This window comes from Diceros bicornis, chromosome 12 (genome assembly GCF_020826845.1).
Source record: "Diceros bicornis minor isolate mBicDic1 chromosome 12, mDicBic1.mat.cur, whole genome shotgun sequence".
Lineage (NCBI taxonomy): Eukaryota > Metazoa > Chordata > Mammalia > Perissodactyla > Rhinocerotidae > Diceros > Diceros bicornis.
Window position 1 is genome coordinate 39,039,360 of NC_080751.1, and position 19,754 is coordinate 39,059,113.

The window sequence follows — 19,754 nt, forward strand, 5'->3', positions numbered from 1 at the left end:
GATGATGTTAACAAAGAAAGAAAGTGAACCTCAATTGAGCCTGTCCCAAGCTGTGGTCTAGCCAGTGAAAATCATAAAAACCAAAGGAGGAAGCAAAGGAGGAATGGTGACAGGAGTGAGTGTCCAGGGACGGCCAGCCCACCATGCTCCAGTCTGGCCAAGGCCTGGACCACGCCCTTCATCTGAGAGCCACCCCCCACACCGAACACTTCTGAGAATCCCAGCGCTATCCACAATCACTCCCCGGAAAACCTCCTGGAATATAGTGAAATTCCTCTATGATGATTCACAGGGCACAGGAGGCTCTTTTCTGTACTTGGAAATGAGGAAGCAGGGGTCATCCGACAGAACGTCGGGTGACTGAGGGCTGGCTGGAGGATCTCAGGTCTTCCCTGCTCAGGACCCCAGCCCCACCACTCTGGGCTCCTGTTCAGTAAATTCCTACACTACACACGCTGCTTCACTCCCAGTAAGCTAGCCAGCCAGCTACCCAAATTTGCAGTCTGAATGATTGCTTCATCGGGCTAAAAGCCAACAGAATGAAGACAATCCCTCTACACACGCACATACTCGCTTTCTCTCTGGCTTGAAGGAGAGCACACGGACCCCTCCCCTTCCAGCAGAAAGTCACTGCCAGGACATGGTCTTTGCTCCCTGAGACAAGCCCAGACTTGACAGTTCTCTTCCTTTTCCCAATCTCTGAGCTTCAAACATACTTTTTTGCAGCCCCCTCTGACTGGCATCCCCACAACGGGCCTAACAACCAGGAAAGAAGTGTGTGCTGAGGCTGGAGAGGTCGGAAGAGAAGGGACGCAGCCTAAGGAACTGGCTCGTACAGACTTGGCCCATCGGGGGGTTCCCTCAGAGACAGTCCTTCTCAAAGGTCAGTCACTGAGTCTCCACTTCCACTGTGAGCTAGTGCCACATAATGACCGTGACTGTTAGTTACTTAATATTTTTCTTTAAACTGACTCATTTAAAAAACAAACCAGTTTATTTATAAAGAAATCTCATATCTCTACCATACATGGAAAACCAGTATTACTTATAATTTTTGATCAAAATAAATAAATCTCTATCAAAATAGAAAATGTTCTTCTGTGTCCCATATAAATCATCATCTTGGTCATGGCAGTAAGTTATATATTTTCAGCAGGACACTCTTGGGGCCTCAGAGACTCTTTTTCAGGGAGCATCTCGGCCACCTCCTGCCCTTGTCATTTTGGCTGTAAAACATGCCCCAGACCACTCTTTCTGCGCAAGGGTGCCCAGGCCTGGCCCACCGTGTGGAACGAGCTCTGAGCCCTACTTACAATTCGAGGTTTGAAGGGTGGCTTGATCTTCTTCTGCTCCAGGAGCACCCAGTCGATCTCCTTGAAGAACGGGTGCTGCTTGATGGCGTCCTCGCCATTCTGTGCAGCCACACAGCCCAGGCGCTTGTGAGGGTTCTTGGTCATGAACTGCGGAGATGAGGACATGGACAGAGTCAGTGACAAAGGTCAGGCAGGCGTAGGCTGTGGGGGAAAGACAGAAGTCAGCCAAGGCAGCATCTCCAGTATCACCCCCCCAGACCGTTTTCTGTACTGGTGGGGGCTTCGCCCTTTAGGGTACTCTCTAACTCCTATACAGAGCTTCCTATGTGCCAGCCATTCTAAACATTGTATATATATTAACTCATTTCATCCAAACGCAACCCTCTGAGGTAATATCATTACCCCTATTTTGTAAGTGAGGTAGTTGAGGCACAGAGAGGTTAACTAACTTGGCCAAGGTCAAACAGCCAGCAAGTACTAAATTGGGATTAGGAACTCAGGCTCTTACTAACTCCCTGATTCCCCTCAGATTCTCAAGTCTTCTCATCAGAGACTGAGGTCTGATAAACTCACACTGAGAGGTGAACAGTCCTTTTTTTTTTGTTGTTAAAGATTCGCCCTGAGCTAACATCTGTTGCCAATCTTCCTTTTCTTTCTCCCCAAAGCCCCAGTACATAGTTGTATATTCTAGTTGTAAGTCCTTCTAATTCTTCTATATGATCTGCTGCCACAGCATGGCTACTGACAGACAGGTGGTGTGGTTCCACGTCGGGAACCAAACCTGGGCCGCCAAAGCAGAACGTGCCAAACTTTAACCACTAGGCCATCATGGCTGGCTCTCAACAGTCGTTTTTGAGGTAAGGTAAGAGGACCAGATATTCCTGTTAAGGTAAATTATCAAAGGCACCTCCCACCCCTTTCCTTTTCCTGGACCTGGGCCCTCCCGCTTTATTTAAATTTGAATTTGTCATCTCTGGCACAATATACCCATGTAGATCAAAAGATAACATGAAAAAGAAAGGCTTATTGCTTCTCAATGCTTGTCTGTAAAAACCACATTGATGAGTTTTATATTTTTTGGCTGGCATCTTGCAACCTCACACACCCAGGTGAACTTACTATTCCTACTTATTCCTAAATAAATAAATAAATAAATAAAAAATAAATAAACCTATTCCTTATTATTATTATTCCTTATTATTCCTAAATGAGTCAGTCCTGATGGCAAATACTAATTTAATTGAGCAGTATAACCTTGAAAAAAATCAGTGCTGGTAGGTGGAAGTATCTGATAGCCACCCAAAATAAAGGTAGGGGTATGTGTGTGCATGAGTGTTAGAGACAGTGTGCCATTTCACAAGGTGAAGGCTGAGAGTCTGTATTTAACCAAAGGAATTTAAGAGGACAAACTATAATCCGAAGGAATAAATCTATAATGATGGAATCTCAGGCTTCAACAGCAAGGGAGATTTGGGGCAGGGAGAGCCCCTTACTGACTCTTGCCTGGTGCCCCTGAATCCACAGCACATGGGCGCGGACTGAATGCTACTGGATGGGGGAGAGCCACAGATACGAGAGGGAAGGGGGGTGGGTAGATGCGGGATAGGAATGGTACCAGTGTACGCCATCTTTCTAATCTAAAAGTTGGCAGAGGTCATCCCTGCTTAAACACCCCTGATTCCTATCACCCACAGGATAAAGTCTACACCCCTTAGTTGGGCACACAAAAACTTCTCAGTCTAAGTCCAGTCTACCTTGCTGGCCTTTTGCATCCTTTATTCCCCTGGTTAATGCTCCTCTCCATTCCTTATGCATCCTCTAAGAACCAGTCAACATGCTGCCTCCTCTGTGAAGCCTCCCCAGATCCCCCTTTCTATGGATACTTGCGACCTCATGTTTCTTGTTTTTTTAAATTATAATTTGTCTAAACATTGCTTTCCTTGGTGAGCTCTCTGATGCAGGAATCAGTCTGATGTTCCCAGCACCTAGCTCAGTGCCTGGCTCCTCTAGTGTGTTGGTACAGTGAAACGACTGAATAGGAGGCTGAAGCCTGGGCCACAGGTCACAGTGGTGAAGAGAAGAGGCAGCAGGACAACCACCTACTGTTGCATAGGTTGTGCACTGCATAACTCTATGACGCAAATTGCCTTCTCTGGAGCTCTGCACCGCCTTCACGCAGGCAGCCACCTTCAGAGACAGAGTCATGGAAAAGCTGGCCTGGCCCTAGAATCAAGCGACAATGTGAGGAAGTGAAGTGTTCCAAGGCTAAGGGAGTAGAAGACTCCTCCTTACTTCCTCAGCTCTTCCTGTCCTCCCACTTCCGGGAGGGGAAGTATCAGGGCTATGGATAAACACAGGTTTTAACGTCTCAGGAAGCTGCCCCTGAGCCGGAGGCTCTTCTGGCAGGGAAGACGCCTTCTCTCTGAGACTTCACCCTCGCCAACCAGCTGACACAGGCACAGCCTCCAGCTTCTGAATCTCTATGGGTCAGTTTCCCAGCCTCTGCGCTAATGACATTTTGGACCGGATACTTCCTTGTTGCAGGGGCTGCGCTGTGCACTGTAGGATGTTCAGCAGCACTCCTGGGCTCTACCTAACAGCACCGCCTCCCCTCAAGGTGTGACAACTAAAAGTATCTCCAGACATCACCGAATGTCTCCTGGGGTGGGAGGGCAAAGTCGCCCCTAGCTGAGAACCACTGCTGTGGGTCATCCTAAATGAAAGGGCCCAGCTAGGGAGCCGCACGGGGGCTCACACAAAGGTATGTTGGGCTGGTATTCAAGGCCAGGTGAGCGACCAGCACTGTGGGCTGGGTGCTTTGGCCACCTTGGGTGCTACAGGCTTTTCCTTAGCCAGCATCTGGCATAGCACCCAGCACATAGTAGATGCTCAATAAATGCCTATTGAATAAATGAATGAGTAAACATACTCTGCTTCCTTCACACTCTTATCCCAATTGTGACTATGTTTGGATGTATTTTCTATTTATTTTCCATCTTCTCCTGCTGGATTGTAAGCTCCACAAGGCAGGGACGATGGCTGTTATACCCACCAGTACTTACTTAACATCCAGCACAATCCCAGCACATGGGAAGCACCCAATAAATAGTAGTTCAACATTAAGTGAACTGATAAATGGGAGGGAGGGAGGGAGGGAGAGAAAGAGAAACAGATGAGGAAGGGACTAAAGGGATGAAGCGAGGGAAAGAAGGAAGGAGGAAGAAAAAAAGAACCACAGAAAAGAGTAACATGTTCTGATACGGCCTTTCCCAAAATAAGGTATGTGTCCCGCAGACACCTACAAAATGATTTTAGGTCTTTTTAACGTTTTCATCCGATGATTTATGTTAAGTAGGTACGGCAAGTGATACTAATTTTGCATTTATGATAGTGATATAAAATTTCTTTGTAAAATACATATAATTAGGAACAGGGCCGGCCCGGTGGCGCAAGTGGTTAGGTGCGCGCACTCCGCTGTGGCGGCCCGGGGTTCACCGGTTCGGATCCCGGGCGCACACCGACGCACCGCTTGTCAAGCCATGCTGTGGTGGCGTCCCATATAAAGTGGAGGAAGATGGGCACGGATGTTAGCCCAGGGCCAGTCTTCCTCAGCAAAAAAAGAAGATTGGCAGATGTTAGCACAGGGCTGATCTTCCTCACGAAAAAAAAACAACAACATATAATTAGGTGAATATTGGGAGTTTATTCAAAGAATAAGAATAAATCACGGCAGAGAGGGTACTTGGATATGGCAAATTTTGTGAATGCGGTTTGCCAACTCCTGAACTTTGGGGCATTGTGATGGATGAAAGAAGCCAGGACTGGAAGTCAAGGTTCCTGGGCTGTCACCCTGGTCCCGCCTCAACCCAGCCGGTGGCCCTTCCCAGGAAACTGGTCTGCTTAGCTGCCCTGCACTTCAGCTCCCACAGCTTTCCAACGGGGACAGGTAACTTCACTAACTTGCCGCAGTACAAGTGTCTTACACTGTAGAAACGACTGCGTGAGCAAGTATGAAGCAGTTTCACATGTGAGGGATTATTTGTAGGGGCGGGGACAGTCTCTCTATTACATGTCTGAATCCAGCATGGCTCATAGATCTTGAGGGCACACATCGAATCAGCTCTTCAGCCACAGCGATGCTGTTGTGGACACAGGCGGCCAGTGCCCTCCCCTCTCTGCCCTCCCCTCTTTCCCCCATCACAGGCCCCAGAGGAAGACAGGTCAGGGCAGTAGGTAAGGAATGAGAGTCCCCCCTCCAGAGTGTAAGCGGCAGAGGTGATACGGTGCAGTTCGGGTTGGTTCTGCTCCCTCTGAAAGGCTGGAGGACACAGAAGTGCATGGAGCTCCCCCTCAGGAAACCCAAACATGCTGTCCTTTCCCACAAGAAGAGCAATTTGTCCCAAGCCCTATCCTCTTGGCTGAAACTCCGCTCATTAAAAGAGAGAAAGGGAGAAAGGAGGAGTGGGGGGAGGGAGGAGTGGGAAGAAAGAGAGATGGTGGAAGGGCAGGGGAGCAGAACGGTGGGTGAGGGCATGACTCACAGCTTTCAGGATGCTGACGGCCTCCTTGCTGAGCCAGACCGGGTAGAGCACGTCATCGTGGAGGATGGACTCAAACAGGTCATCCTCATTGTCAGCCTCGAAGGGGGGCTGCCCAGCCATCATCTCGTACATCAGCACCCCCAGGGCCCACCAGTCCACCGAGGGGCCGTACTCCAACTCCTGCAGGATCTGTTCAGGAGACGGGCAACGCGTCAGGGCCCACCAGAGACTCCCACCTGTGGCCACGCCTGTGCCACAAGCACCGGTGGGAAGAACACCTATCTTCCTTGCTCCTCCATAGAGTGGAGCCCCGTGCCACATAACTTAAGTTCTGAATCAGCCAATTCAGCACAGATTGAGTTTGAGAGGCACTATGCTGGGGGCCAACTACCAACTCTCCAAAGTCAACACCAGTCTGTCCTCCAGTGGGAACAAATCACTGTTTCTTGGAGCACCAGATGAAGTTCCTGACTTGCATTTTAGGGCCATTTAAAAAAAAAGGCATATTTTTGACACTAAAATCAGGGTCAGAGGAGCAAGATGCAGACTCAAGAGAGACACAAGCAAGCTGTAAGTGACTGAGCGCAGCAAATTCAGGTCTCCCACCTCACACTCGGTCTGGGTCACGGCTCACTGAGTGGACAGGTGAGCGGAATCTCAGTCTTCCTTAAATGGGGACAATGTTCAATTTACCTGAGTCCTGTGTTCTTGGAAAAGCAGCTATAGTTAATAAATCTCCCCACGCTTTTGTATTCTAACCACAAAGGACCACTATGCTCTTGGATATTCTGAGAAGAGACCCATCTCCAACGCTCCTCATGACTCCCGTAAGACTTGCTGATGAGTCCCTCCCTTGCCTGCCTCTGTGAAGCCCCAGGCTCCTTTCCTTTCATCTGAGGGGTTTCTCACTAATGAACATTCTCTCTATTGCAATAGCCTGAGTCAAATCACCTCCTTGATTGTCTGGTGCATTTTATCTTTGACAACGGTCACTTATCTATGATCTCTTCGTCTTTCTCTTTTTCCTCCGACCAAGTGCGTAGAGTCAAATTTATTTAGGTTAAATGCGTGTAAGATATGATGCTGCTGAACGTTCCATGCCGTCAGCTTCCTGCAGAATGGTCTGTGAGGACTGTAGTTTTACAAGCTGAATCACAATTTCAATGTATGGCAGGAATTCTACCTAAAGTCAAGAAGCTACAGAACATTTTGAAAAGCAAGTAACTGCCCCATCCTAATTTTTCTGGAGCACTGGCCATGTGTTGTAGTAAAAAGAGATAGAAGACCAACCAGGATATTTCCATTCCATTCCAAGTCTGGTGCTAAATTTTCTGGGTGATCTTGATTTCCTCATTCATCAAATGAGGCTCAGATCCTCAGCTTAACCTCACGAGATTAATCAAGGTGGAAGATTTTGAGAGCATATTGCAAAATACAAAGCTCTATATAATTAGAAGGTGGTATTAAATCCAAGTTTTCTTCTATTAGGTTTGGCCTCCATGTATATATAGTGTGCAGCAGGTCAATGATGTACGTTAGCTTAGTGTAAAAATAAATGCTGAACTGTGCCCACTGCTAAGGAAGGGATCGTGAAGTGACATGCCCATCCCACAATTATTTTTTCCTCTTATCAGTCAGAGCAGGATTAGGCATGGTGCTGTTCAGCATTAGGAAGGTGGATGAGATGATCTCTCCAGGTTGCTCTCAGCGATATAATTCTATAAAAAATTCCAAAAAGTGAAGGGTATAGAGGAGAACTGTGGCTGGAGTGCATGTCTTAAAGAGGGGTGTACTTTGAGGACTCCCCCCAAAATGGCAAAGGCCATGCCTAATCCTTCCAGCCTGCAGGACACCTCAGGCAGGTAACTTCCCAGATAACTTGTCCCAGACAAGGCCCCAGCTCAGTTCTTAGATTTCAAGATGGTGGGGGAAGAGGAGGCTGAACTGGAGTACTGGGCTTCCTGTGGTCTACTCAAAACACCCTTCCAGAGATTACAGATTGCTTGGGATTAAATAAAAAGACTCGGGTAGAAGCATTTTGAAAACAGCAAAAACAGGCATATTTTAGGAATCTTTTGAACAAATACAGCCAACTCTAAATTATTTGGGGCTGGTAATCTGTTTGGTCTCTCAGCCCAGTGGCCAGCACATGGCACTGGTCAGGTCAGAGCTATAGGCTCCATTGGCCCGAGGAGCCAGAAATGCTGCTCTGTTCCAAAGCCGAAGCCAGCACCTCCCTCAACCTTGAAAGATCCCATGCCCCAACCTGGCTCAGCATGGGTCCACCAGTTTCTGTCCTTCCTGGTTATGGTTATCACCCATCTCCTCCAGAAGGCTTTCCTGGATATCCACAGTCTTTCTCCTCTGACATCCTAAGACCCTTGCCTGTCCCTAAGATCTGCAGGCACTTTCCACATACTACCATGATTTTAGTTATTTTTTTCATGGTCACCTGTCTCCCCAGGGTATCTATAAGCCATCAGGGGGGTAGAGGCTCTAGCTTTATTCTAAGCCTCCCATTGTGAGCAGCCCAGTTCCAACACTGGAGAGACTGGCTGCCCTGTGTGCCCACAGTGTTGTCTTACTGGGCATGTTTCCTTCTCTCCTGGGCTCTGGGGGCTCTGGTGCTAAGATAGCCATCCTCTAGCCTTGGGAGGTAGCACAGCTGGGTTCTGTGCCTTTGTGGTGTGGTGGGGAGGTGGCCTCCAGGTGGCCTGTGTGTTCAGACAGGATGGCACAGAGAAGCCCTGCCCACCCTTCCCTAGGCCCCTCTAGAGCCTTCACCTTTTGGGTGGCATCCTTTGTAAAATTCCTTTTAGGCTTGGCCCTAATTATCTGCTTCCTAATCGGTTTGTCAGTGATGGAGCTGATGAGAAGGGCAAGGTTTCACACACCATGGGAGGGCACCTGGTGCCGCAACCAAGCCCTTGAGTGGGTCAGAGCTGGGATAGAAGAGAAGGGCAGGCATTGGGCCTGGTGACACCAGGCATTCCCCAGGGCTGGCCGCCATTTCCTAGGGAGCGGGCACTGGGTGTGGAGAAAGGAGAGGGGGTGCCATGGGGTTAGCCAAGGGCACATGGTGGGAAGAGAAGCCCTCGGCAGAGCTAGCGCCTCAGAAGGTGTCTCTGGTTTCTAGGTTAGCCAGGTGCCTCACAACCCCTCCTATTTGAATAGAGGCTTATGCTTTCTCAAGCATTTCCATGCTCTAATCTCATTAGAGTCTCAAAACAGCTTGATGAGGTGGGAAGGGCAGGAATTGTTATTCCCATTTGAAAGATGAGAAACCTGAGGGTCAAAAACATTATATAACTTGATCAAGGTCACATGGCGGCATTAGTGGTCAAGTCTGGCCTGGAATCTCAACTCTTAGGACTGTGCTTTTCCCGCCTCATCGCACAACCAAGCAACAATGATGATAATGACGGAGTCACCATTTATTTTCCCAGTGCCTACTGTGGACCGGGTACTGTGCTAAATGCTCTAGAGGCATAATTTCATTTAATCCTCCCAGTAGCCCTTGATAAAGGTAGCAGTACCTTTATCAGCTGTAATTTGCCTGCAGTAAGACTTGGGACTGTTTGCCATTTCTAGTGTTGGGTGGTTCTGCATAGTGGGCACAAGGATAGAAGGGGAAGGAAAATTGTCTGTGCCTCATTATAAACAAAGATCAGAGTTGTTCGCTGTGAGTCTCGCCAATGGATTGCCTTTCATGAAAGTTGTGTGGGTGTTTTGTTCATCATAAAGCGAATGTTTGTCTTGGGCTGGGTCCTTAACTACTACACTGGGCTGTCACCCCTTTGACTCTTGGCATCAACTCACAGAGGGACTGGAACCAAGCATTCTGATGATAAAGGATGAATGAGGCAGATGGTGAGAAAGCAGGTCCCAATTGACAGCCCTCCTTTTGCTGATTTATCCTTGAAGGTTAAATTCCTAGTGTGCCTGCTAAGGGAACACACTCGTAGAGATAGACCGAAATCTCTACTCATCAGATCCCTTCAAAGATAAAAGCTCTAAGGAGAGTTTACCTAGTACTCACCTCCTCACTTCTTTGACCCTCCTCAGGCCTCCCCATGTCTTGCCTGGTCTGTGAAAAGTCTCTCAATTGTCCTTCCTTTAATTTCTGCCTTCGGATCCACACTGCTGTTGCCCGTTTCCTTCCTGGGACAGGGCTGATTATGACCCTCCTCCACTGGGAAACTCCTAGTGGCCCATAGATCCTACAGGATAAAGGCCACTTTTCTTGGTCCTTTTTCCTAATTTCGTTCATTACTATGAGTACTAAGAAATCCTAGGTTCTGTCTACACTATTTTCCTTTCCTGAAAAGGCCAAGGGTGTTCTCATCCCTTCGTCTTTGCTCATGTTGGAGTGTCACAAATTCTCATTCATTTATTCATTCAGCAAACCATTACTAAGAGCCAGATTTGTGTGCTGGATCCTGGGAGTACCCAGGTTAGAAACACAGCTCCAGTCCTAAAGGATTCAGAGCCTAGGGCTACTGAACTTCCTCCCCTGCCCCACCCACTCCAATCTTCCCTGTTGTTTTCAGGAATCCTCCCCACTCCTACCACCAAAGGAGATCCTGCTGATTCTTTACAATTCAATTTATCCACCAGTTGCTCCAAGAAGCCTTCCCTGATCCCTGAGGATACCATCTTGTGTTGTGTACCTATTTATTCTGCTTAATTAGTTGTTTACTTATCTGTTACTCCCTCTAGACCAAAAGTTATTTTAGGAAAGTGATCAGTATCTTAGTCATTTCTTTATCCCCACATTGCTTTGTGTCTAGCAGGTGCTCAAACAAACCAAAAGGAAATGCAATCTGAATGTGCTAACACCCACCCACCGTGGAATGCTTAATGGGGATTGGTACTTCCTTCCTATCTTGCATGTGTCAGAACCCTCAAGACCATTTTTTATTAAGTATCTATGATAGGCTGTGTCTTAAATCTGAATCCTATCATGCTAGGTGTCTCTCAGTTTGGGCAAGACTGACCTGGTGAAACTCAAGGCAAACACTTTATGATGAACAAAATATCCAAACGACTTTCATGAAAGGCAACCATTGGTGAGGCTCAGTGAACATCTCTGATCTCCATTTATAAGGCACAGTCACTCTCCTCTTCCTGTGTGCCTGCCATGTAGAGTCACCACTACACTAGAAATGGCACATAATTCCTGGTTTTGTGGTAGGCAAATTACAGCTGATAAAGCTAATTGCTGCCTTTATCAATGGGGCGCCTTTATTCTGGCTATCAAGAAGTGAAAACAATCATACAAGTCAACAAATTTCTCTTGGTCCTGGTTCCATTGGTAGTTCTGGACTGGGATGAGAGAGGACCTGTGAGGACCATTCAGTGAGTACCTGGCCAGATTTGGAGAATGGTCAGTTACTCTCAGTTCAGCCATTATCTTCCCATCACCACTGCTTCCTTAAGGAGAAATCAGCAAGACTTTCACCTTCCCTTTTCTTGCTCCTGCCTAGAATCCATCCTGGTTTTCCAGAGCCTTCCCCCAGCACCACTAGATGACCCCAGGGCATGAAGATGGACCCCTGCCTCAACCGTCCATGAGGTGACCCTTTGCACACGGTCTTACCTCGGGGGCGATGTAATCAGGAGTCCCACAGAATGTGGTGGTCGTCACACCATTCAGAATCCCTTCCTTACACATCCCAAAGTCGGCTAGCTTGCAGTGACCTTCTGCATCCAAAAGGATGTTGTCCAGTTTCAAATCCCTGTAAGATGGGCCAGAACCACATGGTTAATACTTCACTCATCTCAGTGGAGTCTTCTTGAGTTGGAGAGATGTGCACATCTCAGGGAAATCTGCTACAGAAAGGAAAATCTTTGAGGAGGCTTGACCTGCCAGCAACTAACCTCAGTGCAGGAATCTTGTCCCTGTTGGCCAACGCTCAAAGGTGCCTCCATTCTCCCCAACATGACGGAGGAGCTTCTGTAAGCCCAGGAATATCTCAAAACTGCTGTGGTTTAAAGTCAGTAGCTATTTACCGAAGGCTTACCATGTGCTGAAATTCATACTATTTAGATCTTGACATGAGAGAAAGAAGCAACTTATCTCCCTTTGTGAGTTAACCATGGGGATCAGCTGGAGACACAAGACTGACACATATTAACATCAATGAATCAGATAAAACCACATAAGAACCAGATGTTATTTTATAGGCATTGACTACGTGAGCTGTTGTGTTTCAATGGGGAGACCACTGACGGCTGGTGCAGGTAGGGAGGGCCTCCTGGAAACAGTGTCTCTCAAGAGAAGCTTGGATAAATGGTGAGATTTGGATAGACCATGAAGAGAAAAGGTAGGAGAGAGGGGAAGGCCAACACAGTAGATGCAAAAGGTAGTGAAGGGACCAGAGAACTGGGTCCCAGTGAACAGTGAGGCAAGACAGGTGTGTTGAAACCACCCACAAAGAGCCAAGAATGCCAGGGAGAAGGCTTTGAAATTCATGCTGAGGGCAATGGGAGCCCTGCCTGCATGAGCACAATATATTTGCAAGATCAGTCTTCTAGGGGCAAGCTGGCTGAGGAGGGGAGGGGTCTGGGGGCAAGAGGGAAGATACACTGGTTGCAATAGCCAGGACCTAGAGATCCCAGGTGGTTCTGTGCAGTGAGTGAGGGCAGGGGGGCATGCCGGCCTCAACCAATGCAGTTCCCTGGAGCTCTATGTAAGATATTGTATAAAATCTGGGGTCTTGGGTAAGAATTGTCCTACCAATCAAGTTTACAAACCCCAGACCTGTCCCATAGACGGACCCAGACTGTGGGACAGAAGTCTCCACTCTGGGCCTCCCTCAGTAGCCACTCTGGGGTGGGAGATCTTGCAAAGAAGACCCATTCCCCTGCACACAGAGCCAGAGGGGCCTCTCTCACAAGCCTGCTGGTGTCAGGACTTGAACTCCAGCCACCGTCAGGAATCCAGGCCTGAGTGCAAAGGTGGGGCAGGAAGCACTTCGGGGCCTGCCTGCCTTGCACCCGTGACCCCATTTCTGCTTACAGCTGGGACTTCTTGAGAAAAGAGAAAGCACATAAAATGTGCTGCTCTAAGCAAATGCTCACGAACCACGGAAAGAACAGTGAGCCCAACCAGCCGAGCCACTGGGACCGGGTCTCCCCAACCCCCGCCTCGGCCACTGTGTGTGGTCAAGGCTCAGCTCTGGCTAGGAGAATGCTGAATGCCGTGAGAGGAGAGCAGAGACATGAATGCCGACTCGGGCGCAGGAGGCCTGGGCTTTAATCCCTATTGTGGCGTGGCCCTGGGCGAGTCACCTTGCTGGTCGGTTACCTTATCTATCAAATTGGGAGGATACGTTCCTGCTTATTTGAAGGGTCAACGAGATAGTGTAAAAGCAGCAGGTCTTTAATATGGTTACACCCACTTCCTTCATGAAGAAACTGAGTTAGAGGAAAGCTGGTGTCCTGTCTGCCCACCTGCAAGTGTTGGAGGTGTTGCGAGGCGGACATACGGCTACAGAGTTACAGCTCTCTAATCTAGCGTTGTCTTTCCAAGACTCCCCGCCCCCCCACACACACCCACGCACAATGATCACCATGGCAACACTGATGGCCATAGTGACAATAATAACGTCAAGGTGTGGAAAGCACCTCTGTGGTCTACAAACCACATTCACGTTCTGAACAACACTGAGAGAAAGAGCACACTCTGCAATTACTGTGGCCGAAATAAGCAGCGGAAGCCGACAGAAGGTGAGTGATTTCTGTAAGGTGATGAGGGCGGTTGACGGAACTAGGACCTGAACTCAGGTCCCCTGCTCCGAAAGCTGGCGGGCTTGCCTCCGTGTGCTACCACACTCTCCACCTTCCTGCCTTTGCCTTGCTGGACTTTTTTCACTGCCAGGCACCACCCCAACTTTATAAAAGAACCCCACATTCTACTCCTCAAAGCACTCTCTTTTAAAGCCTCTGTTATGTCATAGGAAGGACTCATTCTAATCTGTATGAATGGAATAGATTCAGAAGATTCCAAGCCTGAACTTTGCCCTTGCTCTGAATATTGCAACTCAGCATTTCCGGCACAGCAGGCTCAGGCTTTCCTTCTGCTCAGGGTTCCTACTCAGGGCAAGAGAAGGTGGAGTGTCCTATTCCTCCCCGTCTCCTGATCTTCTTGGCCTGCCCTCGCCCGGGCCCAGATGCACACCATCCCTTTGCTTCCTGCCCCCCTGGGGGAAGAGGCCGCCCCACACTGAAGGTCCAGGTGGCCCATGTCGTGCAGGCAGCTGTCCCTCTGCTGCAGCGAAGCGAGGCCCCAGGCGAAAACATTTCTTCCCACCATCCTGCCAGATGCCTGAAATCTCACCACTAGTTACTTCCTCAGATTTCCCCCTCCTAGGTCTGTATTTCTCTCAAACTCAAATTCCCCATACGAAACCAAGTCCCATGGAAGAGTGAGTGACTTCTGTTCCTTTCCTTGGTGACTGACAAGAAAGATCAGTGCAGTCTGAAAGACCTCTGGGGGCCAGAAAGGCCATTCCTAGAACTTTATTCCTCTGGGGGTCTTCAGTCTCATTAAAAAAAAAATACTGATACAGCTCAACCAAACTTGTCTGGTCCTGGGCTCTCAGTGTGTTCCCAAGTCGGGTTTTGGAGGATGGGAGAGCTCAGGGCCACGCTTGCTGAGGCAGAGAAAAAGAGAGGAGAGAGAGCATGTCCCCCCTACCAAGGGGCTGGGGGATGAAGGCTGCTGAAAGCAGAGGGTATCACTTGAAATTCTGCTTGGAGGGGACCCCAGCTCTTGGGGTCCTCTCATGGATGCCCCTCCCTTCTCCTTACCAGCACTGCTGCCCCAGGACCCCTGACTTTCTACTTCCTATTCCCGCCCTGGGATTCTCCCACCTGTCGGCTTTAGTGCTGCCTCTTCTCTGGGGACCTCAAAGCCTCCCTGAGAAGAGGATCAGGAACAATTGTTTCTCAGCCTTGCCTGCTCTGAGGTCCAGCTTGCAGGGCAGGGGGAGTGGGCTTTTCTCCTTGTAAGCAAGTCACCCCACTGCTTGGGTCATGGCCAGACACACAGTAGGTACTCAGCAAACTTGTTGACTGACAGATTTGCAAACAGGGACTTCCGCCTAGATATTAATCCCTATCTACTCCTCAAATACAAGGCCAGGGAACTTTTGAGGACTGGGGATATTTTTTAAAGAGTAGGGTCATTTTTTAATAGTGAAAAAAAAAATACAGCAAAATCCTTTTCCCTATATATGAGTCAGTGTGACTAGCATTTACTTATTAAATTGATCTATTAACAGTTTCATTATTTTTTTTCAGTAGATAACACCTTCCCGTGTTTATAAAACCCAGGGCGCACCCAGGTAAATATTCTCCCTCCTGCATCTGTTCCCCATACACTCCTTTTTCCCCTACAGGCAATTGCTTTTTATTCATTCCTTACATATCTTCTTGGTCACTCTTTATACATAAGTAAGAAAATGTGACTATATATTCATTTCCCCCCTTTTAACTAAATGGAAGCTTACTATATGCACTCTTTTGCACCTTACTTTTTCCACTTAATATATATTGGTGTATAAAGAGCCTCCTAATTGCTTTTTATGTCTGCATAATATTCCACCATATCTATTGGGGGACATTAGGATGCTTCCAATATTGTGCTATTACAAACAGTGCTGCTGTGAATAAGCTGGTACATATGACATCTTGCATATATATGAAGGTAACTGTTCATATTTCCTACGAAAGAAATTTCTGAATCAGATAGTACCAGAATGTGGATTTTGATGGATGTTGCCAAAGTGCTCTCCTTAGAGGCTGAACAACTTACACTGCCATCAGCAGTAAATGATAGTGCCTGCTGGCCTACATGGTATATTATCAAATTTCTGGTAGTTTGATAGGTAAAAACAGTATCTCAGTATATTCTTAAATTTCTCTGTAAGTTTGAGCATTTTTTCCTATATTTAAAAGTGATTGGTATTTTTTTTTCTGTGAATTGTCTGTTGCCATTTTTCTTTTGTGGTGTTTTTTTTTTGTGAGGACGATCAGCCCTGAGCTAACATCCATGCCAATCCTCCTCCTTTTGCTGAGGAAGACTGGCCCTGGGCTAACATCTGTGCCCGTCTTCCTCCACTTTATACGGGACGCCGCCACAGCATGGCCTGATAAGCGGTGCGTCGGTGCACGCCCAGGATCCGAACCCAGGCTGCCAGCAGTGGAGCGCGCGCACTTAACCGCTACGCCACGGGGCCGGCCCCTTGTGGTGTTAGTTTTTTTTACCAATTTTTAGGGACCATTTCTATATTAGGAAATAAACTTTGTGTGGGATAAGAATTGCAAATACTTGTCCAGTTTAGTGTTTGATTTTTGACATCGCTTACAGTGGTTTTGCCATGCCGATGTTATTTATTTTGATGTAACCAAATTGATGTTTTATTTTACGGTTTTTGGATTTTATGTCTTACTTTGAAAGCCTTTACCCATTTCAAAGCTGTAAAAGCATTCTCCCAAGGTTTCTCCCAGTACTTTTATGCTTTCGTCTTATAATTGGAAGTCTTTGATGTATTTGGAATTCATCCTGATAAAAGGTGGGAAGTAAGATCCAATTCTATTTGTTTCCAGACATTGAGTAAGTTGTCCCAATCCCATATGTTGAATAGTTTATTTTCCCTCATTGACTGAACTACCATCTTTGTCAAATACTGGCCCTAGATCCTGACATGTATTGGGATTTATTGCTATACTGTTCATTGCGTAACACTGATCTATACCACACTTTTTAAATTATTGTAGGTTTATAATATATTTTAACATCCAGTAGGGCTGGTCACCTTCTTTTTTAAATTTCCTGGCTACTCTTGCTTGTTTATTTTTCCATGTGAACTTTAGAATCATCTGTCTGGTAAAAAAAAAAAAAAAATCCTGGTGATGTTTTTATTGGGAATATGTTTAAAGTTATAAATTAACTCAGGGAGAATTGATATTTTTATGATGTTGAGTTGTCCTATCCAATAATATTGTTTGTTTTTCCATTTGTTCAAGTCTTGTCTGTTTCCTTTAGGAGCATTTTAAAGTTTTCTCCTATAGATCTTGTACATTTCTTGTTACTCTTTATGGCAGCCTGCAGGTTGTCCCATTATCCATTCTCACTTTCTTCCTTAGTAAGAGAACACTGATTTTTTTTTTTTTAAGCCATGCACATAGCAATGCAGCTATAAACTAGAATTCAAAGCCCCTCTTAGAGCTGGGTGTGGTTATGTGACTAAGTTCCAGCCAATCAGATGTGCAGAAGTCTCCTTAAAAGGCAGAGCTGCTTGTTTTCTTTCCTTCCTCTATCCACTTGCCTGAATGAAGATATAATGCCTGGAGCCCTAGCAGCCACCTTTGACCATAAAGACAAAGACAAATCCCCAGGAACGGTCACTGGACTGCCCACTTGCAGATACCATTAATATGAAAAAGAAATAAACTTGCATCTTATTTAAAGCACTGTTGTCTGGTAATTACAATATGTTAACTGCAACTGAATCCACTTCTAAATAATCCAAGTTAATATTTTATATTTTCAAATCCTATTATAAATGGGGTCTTTTCTTCCATTATATCTTCTATCTGGTTGTATATGTATATGCTAGTGATTTCTGCTTCTCATCATGCTGTGCCCTGCCACGATACTGAATGCTCTTCTTCCAGTTGATTCTCCTATTTCCCAAATTGTCTGTAATTAGTGATCGTTTTTACCTCCTCCCTTTCAGTGTTTATATTTCTAACTTCTTCTGTCTGATTTTGTTGGCTAGAACCTCGAGAACATGCTCAATGACAATGGTGACAGCGAGCATCTCTGGTAGTCCCTGATTTTAGGGGGCGCCTCCCAGCATTTCCTCCTCAGGCAGAATTCCTTTATCATAGCCTTGTCACTTGGCACCCGGGGCTAGCTTAGTGTATTCTCCACTAGATTGAGGACTTGTGAAAACTTCCATGGAACCTCCCTTCCTCCCCCAGCTGTCAGAGGGTCAAATGGGCTGTGGGCTGTGGGGAGGAGGGTAAGGAGCAGACCATGCAGTATCCCTTTGGCCCACGGTTTCTCAACCTCGGCACATTGGAGCTGGGCTGACATCGGGGGCTGGATCATTCTTTGTTGTGGGGGCTGTCCTGTGCATTGCAGGTTGTTTAGTGGCATCCCTGGTCTCCATGCATTAAATGCTATTAGCAAGGACACCTGCACCCCCCCCCAAGCTGTGACAATCAAAAATGGTTCTAGACATGCCAAACGTCCTCTGCAGGGCCGGCGGTCTAATCAACTACTGCTCTAGTCTAAGTCTTAGACAGTGATCAAGGCTCTAACACAGTCTAGTCCAGATCACTAAGCCAAATAGGTATTTGGGAGCAATGTTCTGGCTATAAGGAAAGGGTGCATCTGCTTGGAGTGCCCTCTGACATTATATCCTGGAAACAGGAATCCTGAACCCACCAATCCTGCTGACATTTGGCATCATCGACCCACCTTTTTAAACGTATGAGGAAACCAAGGCTCAGAAAAGGTAAGTCACTTGCCCGAGGTCGCCTGGCTGGTAAGAGGCTGCCCTCGGTTGACTCTACACAACTGCCGTGACCACCTTTCAAATCCAATGTAACATCCATGAACTGGAAATATCTGTCTGCTGATTGCACCCAAATTCCTTTGGGCTGGGAAAGGAAGGCTTCGTGATGAGAAGGGGAATACAGAGGCCGAGAGGTCACAGTCACTGACAGGGAAGGACTGATTTAGAGGCATGGTGGTAAAACGAAGGCTCCCTTGGGGTAGGAGCACAGATCTCTTCCAGAAACTCAAAAGACGTCAAGAAAGGAAATTCCCTAAAAAACGTACCTTTTTTTTTTTTTTTTTTCTTTTTAATTCTATGAAACCTATGTGTGGAGGAAAATAATAAAAACTAGCAGTTCCAGGAAGAAAAAAAAAGCTTATCTTCTAAGAACAACTGTGCTACTTTATTGGGGTGGAGAAAGGGATCTATGAGTAAGAGCCAAGACCCCTAAAAAGAGTTTGCTGTGCGGTGGGAAGAAATGGGCTAATACTGAGAGAGGAGTGGTATGTAAAGAAGGTCCTAACATCAGGGCCATCTGTCGGAGATGGGGTGATCCACAGTAGGTCAAATTATACTTTCACTTTTAACAAAAGTATACTTTTAACAGGACAAGAAACCAACTGTTGCTATGTCCAGAAATGTGTCCACAACAATTTGAAATACAGATTTTGGCTTCTAAGAATTGCTCCTCCCACTGCCCCCAGGAATGGCTATCTATGCGTCTAATGGCTTACGTAGAAAAAGTTGTTGCTACACGTTATGATCTGAGATGCTGGTGGGTCCCCCAACTTCTCTATTCCTGATGTTCAGATAGGAAGTGTGGTAGTTCTGAATCTGAACCCTACCTAACTCGGCTACTTATTAGCTGGATGATGTTGGGCCGGTCCAAAATATCTTTGGGACTCAGTTTCCTTATCTGTAAAATGGGGCTAATGTCACCACCTTTGAATGATGTAACCGACATGAAATCTCTAGCGCAGCACCTGATATGTGGTAGTTACCCCAGAAATGCTGCTCCCTCCAGGTTTCTCGAAGAGTCATTTCTTAAAATAGACATGCCCTCCGAGGGCAAGTCACTAGATCCCTAACAACTCTATTATTTTTGAAAAGTGTTTATTATCTCCTATTGTGTGTAAGCCACTGAGATAGACACTGTGGGTTGAAAAATAGGAAGCATATGCAACTGTAATGTACCAGAGAAAGTGACGAACGATACTTAAATGAGACACACACACACATACACAGACACACAAACTGAAACTTTTAGTCTAGCCCAGTGAGAAAATCAAAGGATTCCTGTCCCCTGGGCCTGGGGAATGACATCG

The 19,754-nt window shown here is 46.8% G+C and overlaps 1 protein-coding gene across 2 annotated transcripts in view; it reads right to left on the reverse strand.

Moving 5' to 3' along the window:
* PRKCE (protein kinase C epsilon) overlaps window positions 1-19,754 on the reverse strand; it is a 488,396-nt gene that overhangs the window by 25,423 nt on the left and 443,219 nt on the right. For both annotated transcript variants that reach the window (XM_058551312.1, XM_058551311.1), the window contains 3 exons: window positions 11,454-11,592; window positions 5,855-6,043; window positions 1,314-1,460 (listed from right to left, as the gene is read on the reverse strand). In XM_058551312.1, coding sequence (XP_058407295.1) covers window positions 1,314-1,460; window positions 5,855-6,043; window positions 11,454-11,592 — 475 coding nt within the window. The remainder of the gene's footprint in view (window positions 1-1,313; window positions 1,461-5,854; window positions 6,044-11,453; window positions 11,593-19,754) is intronic.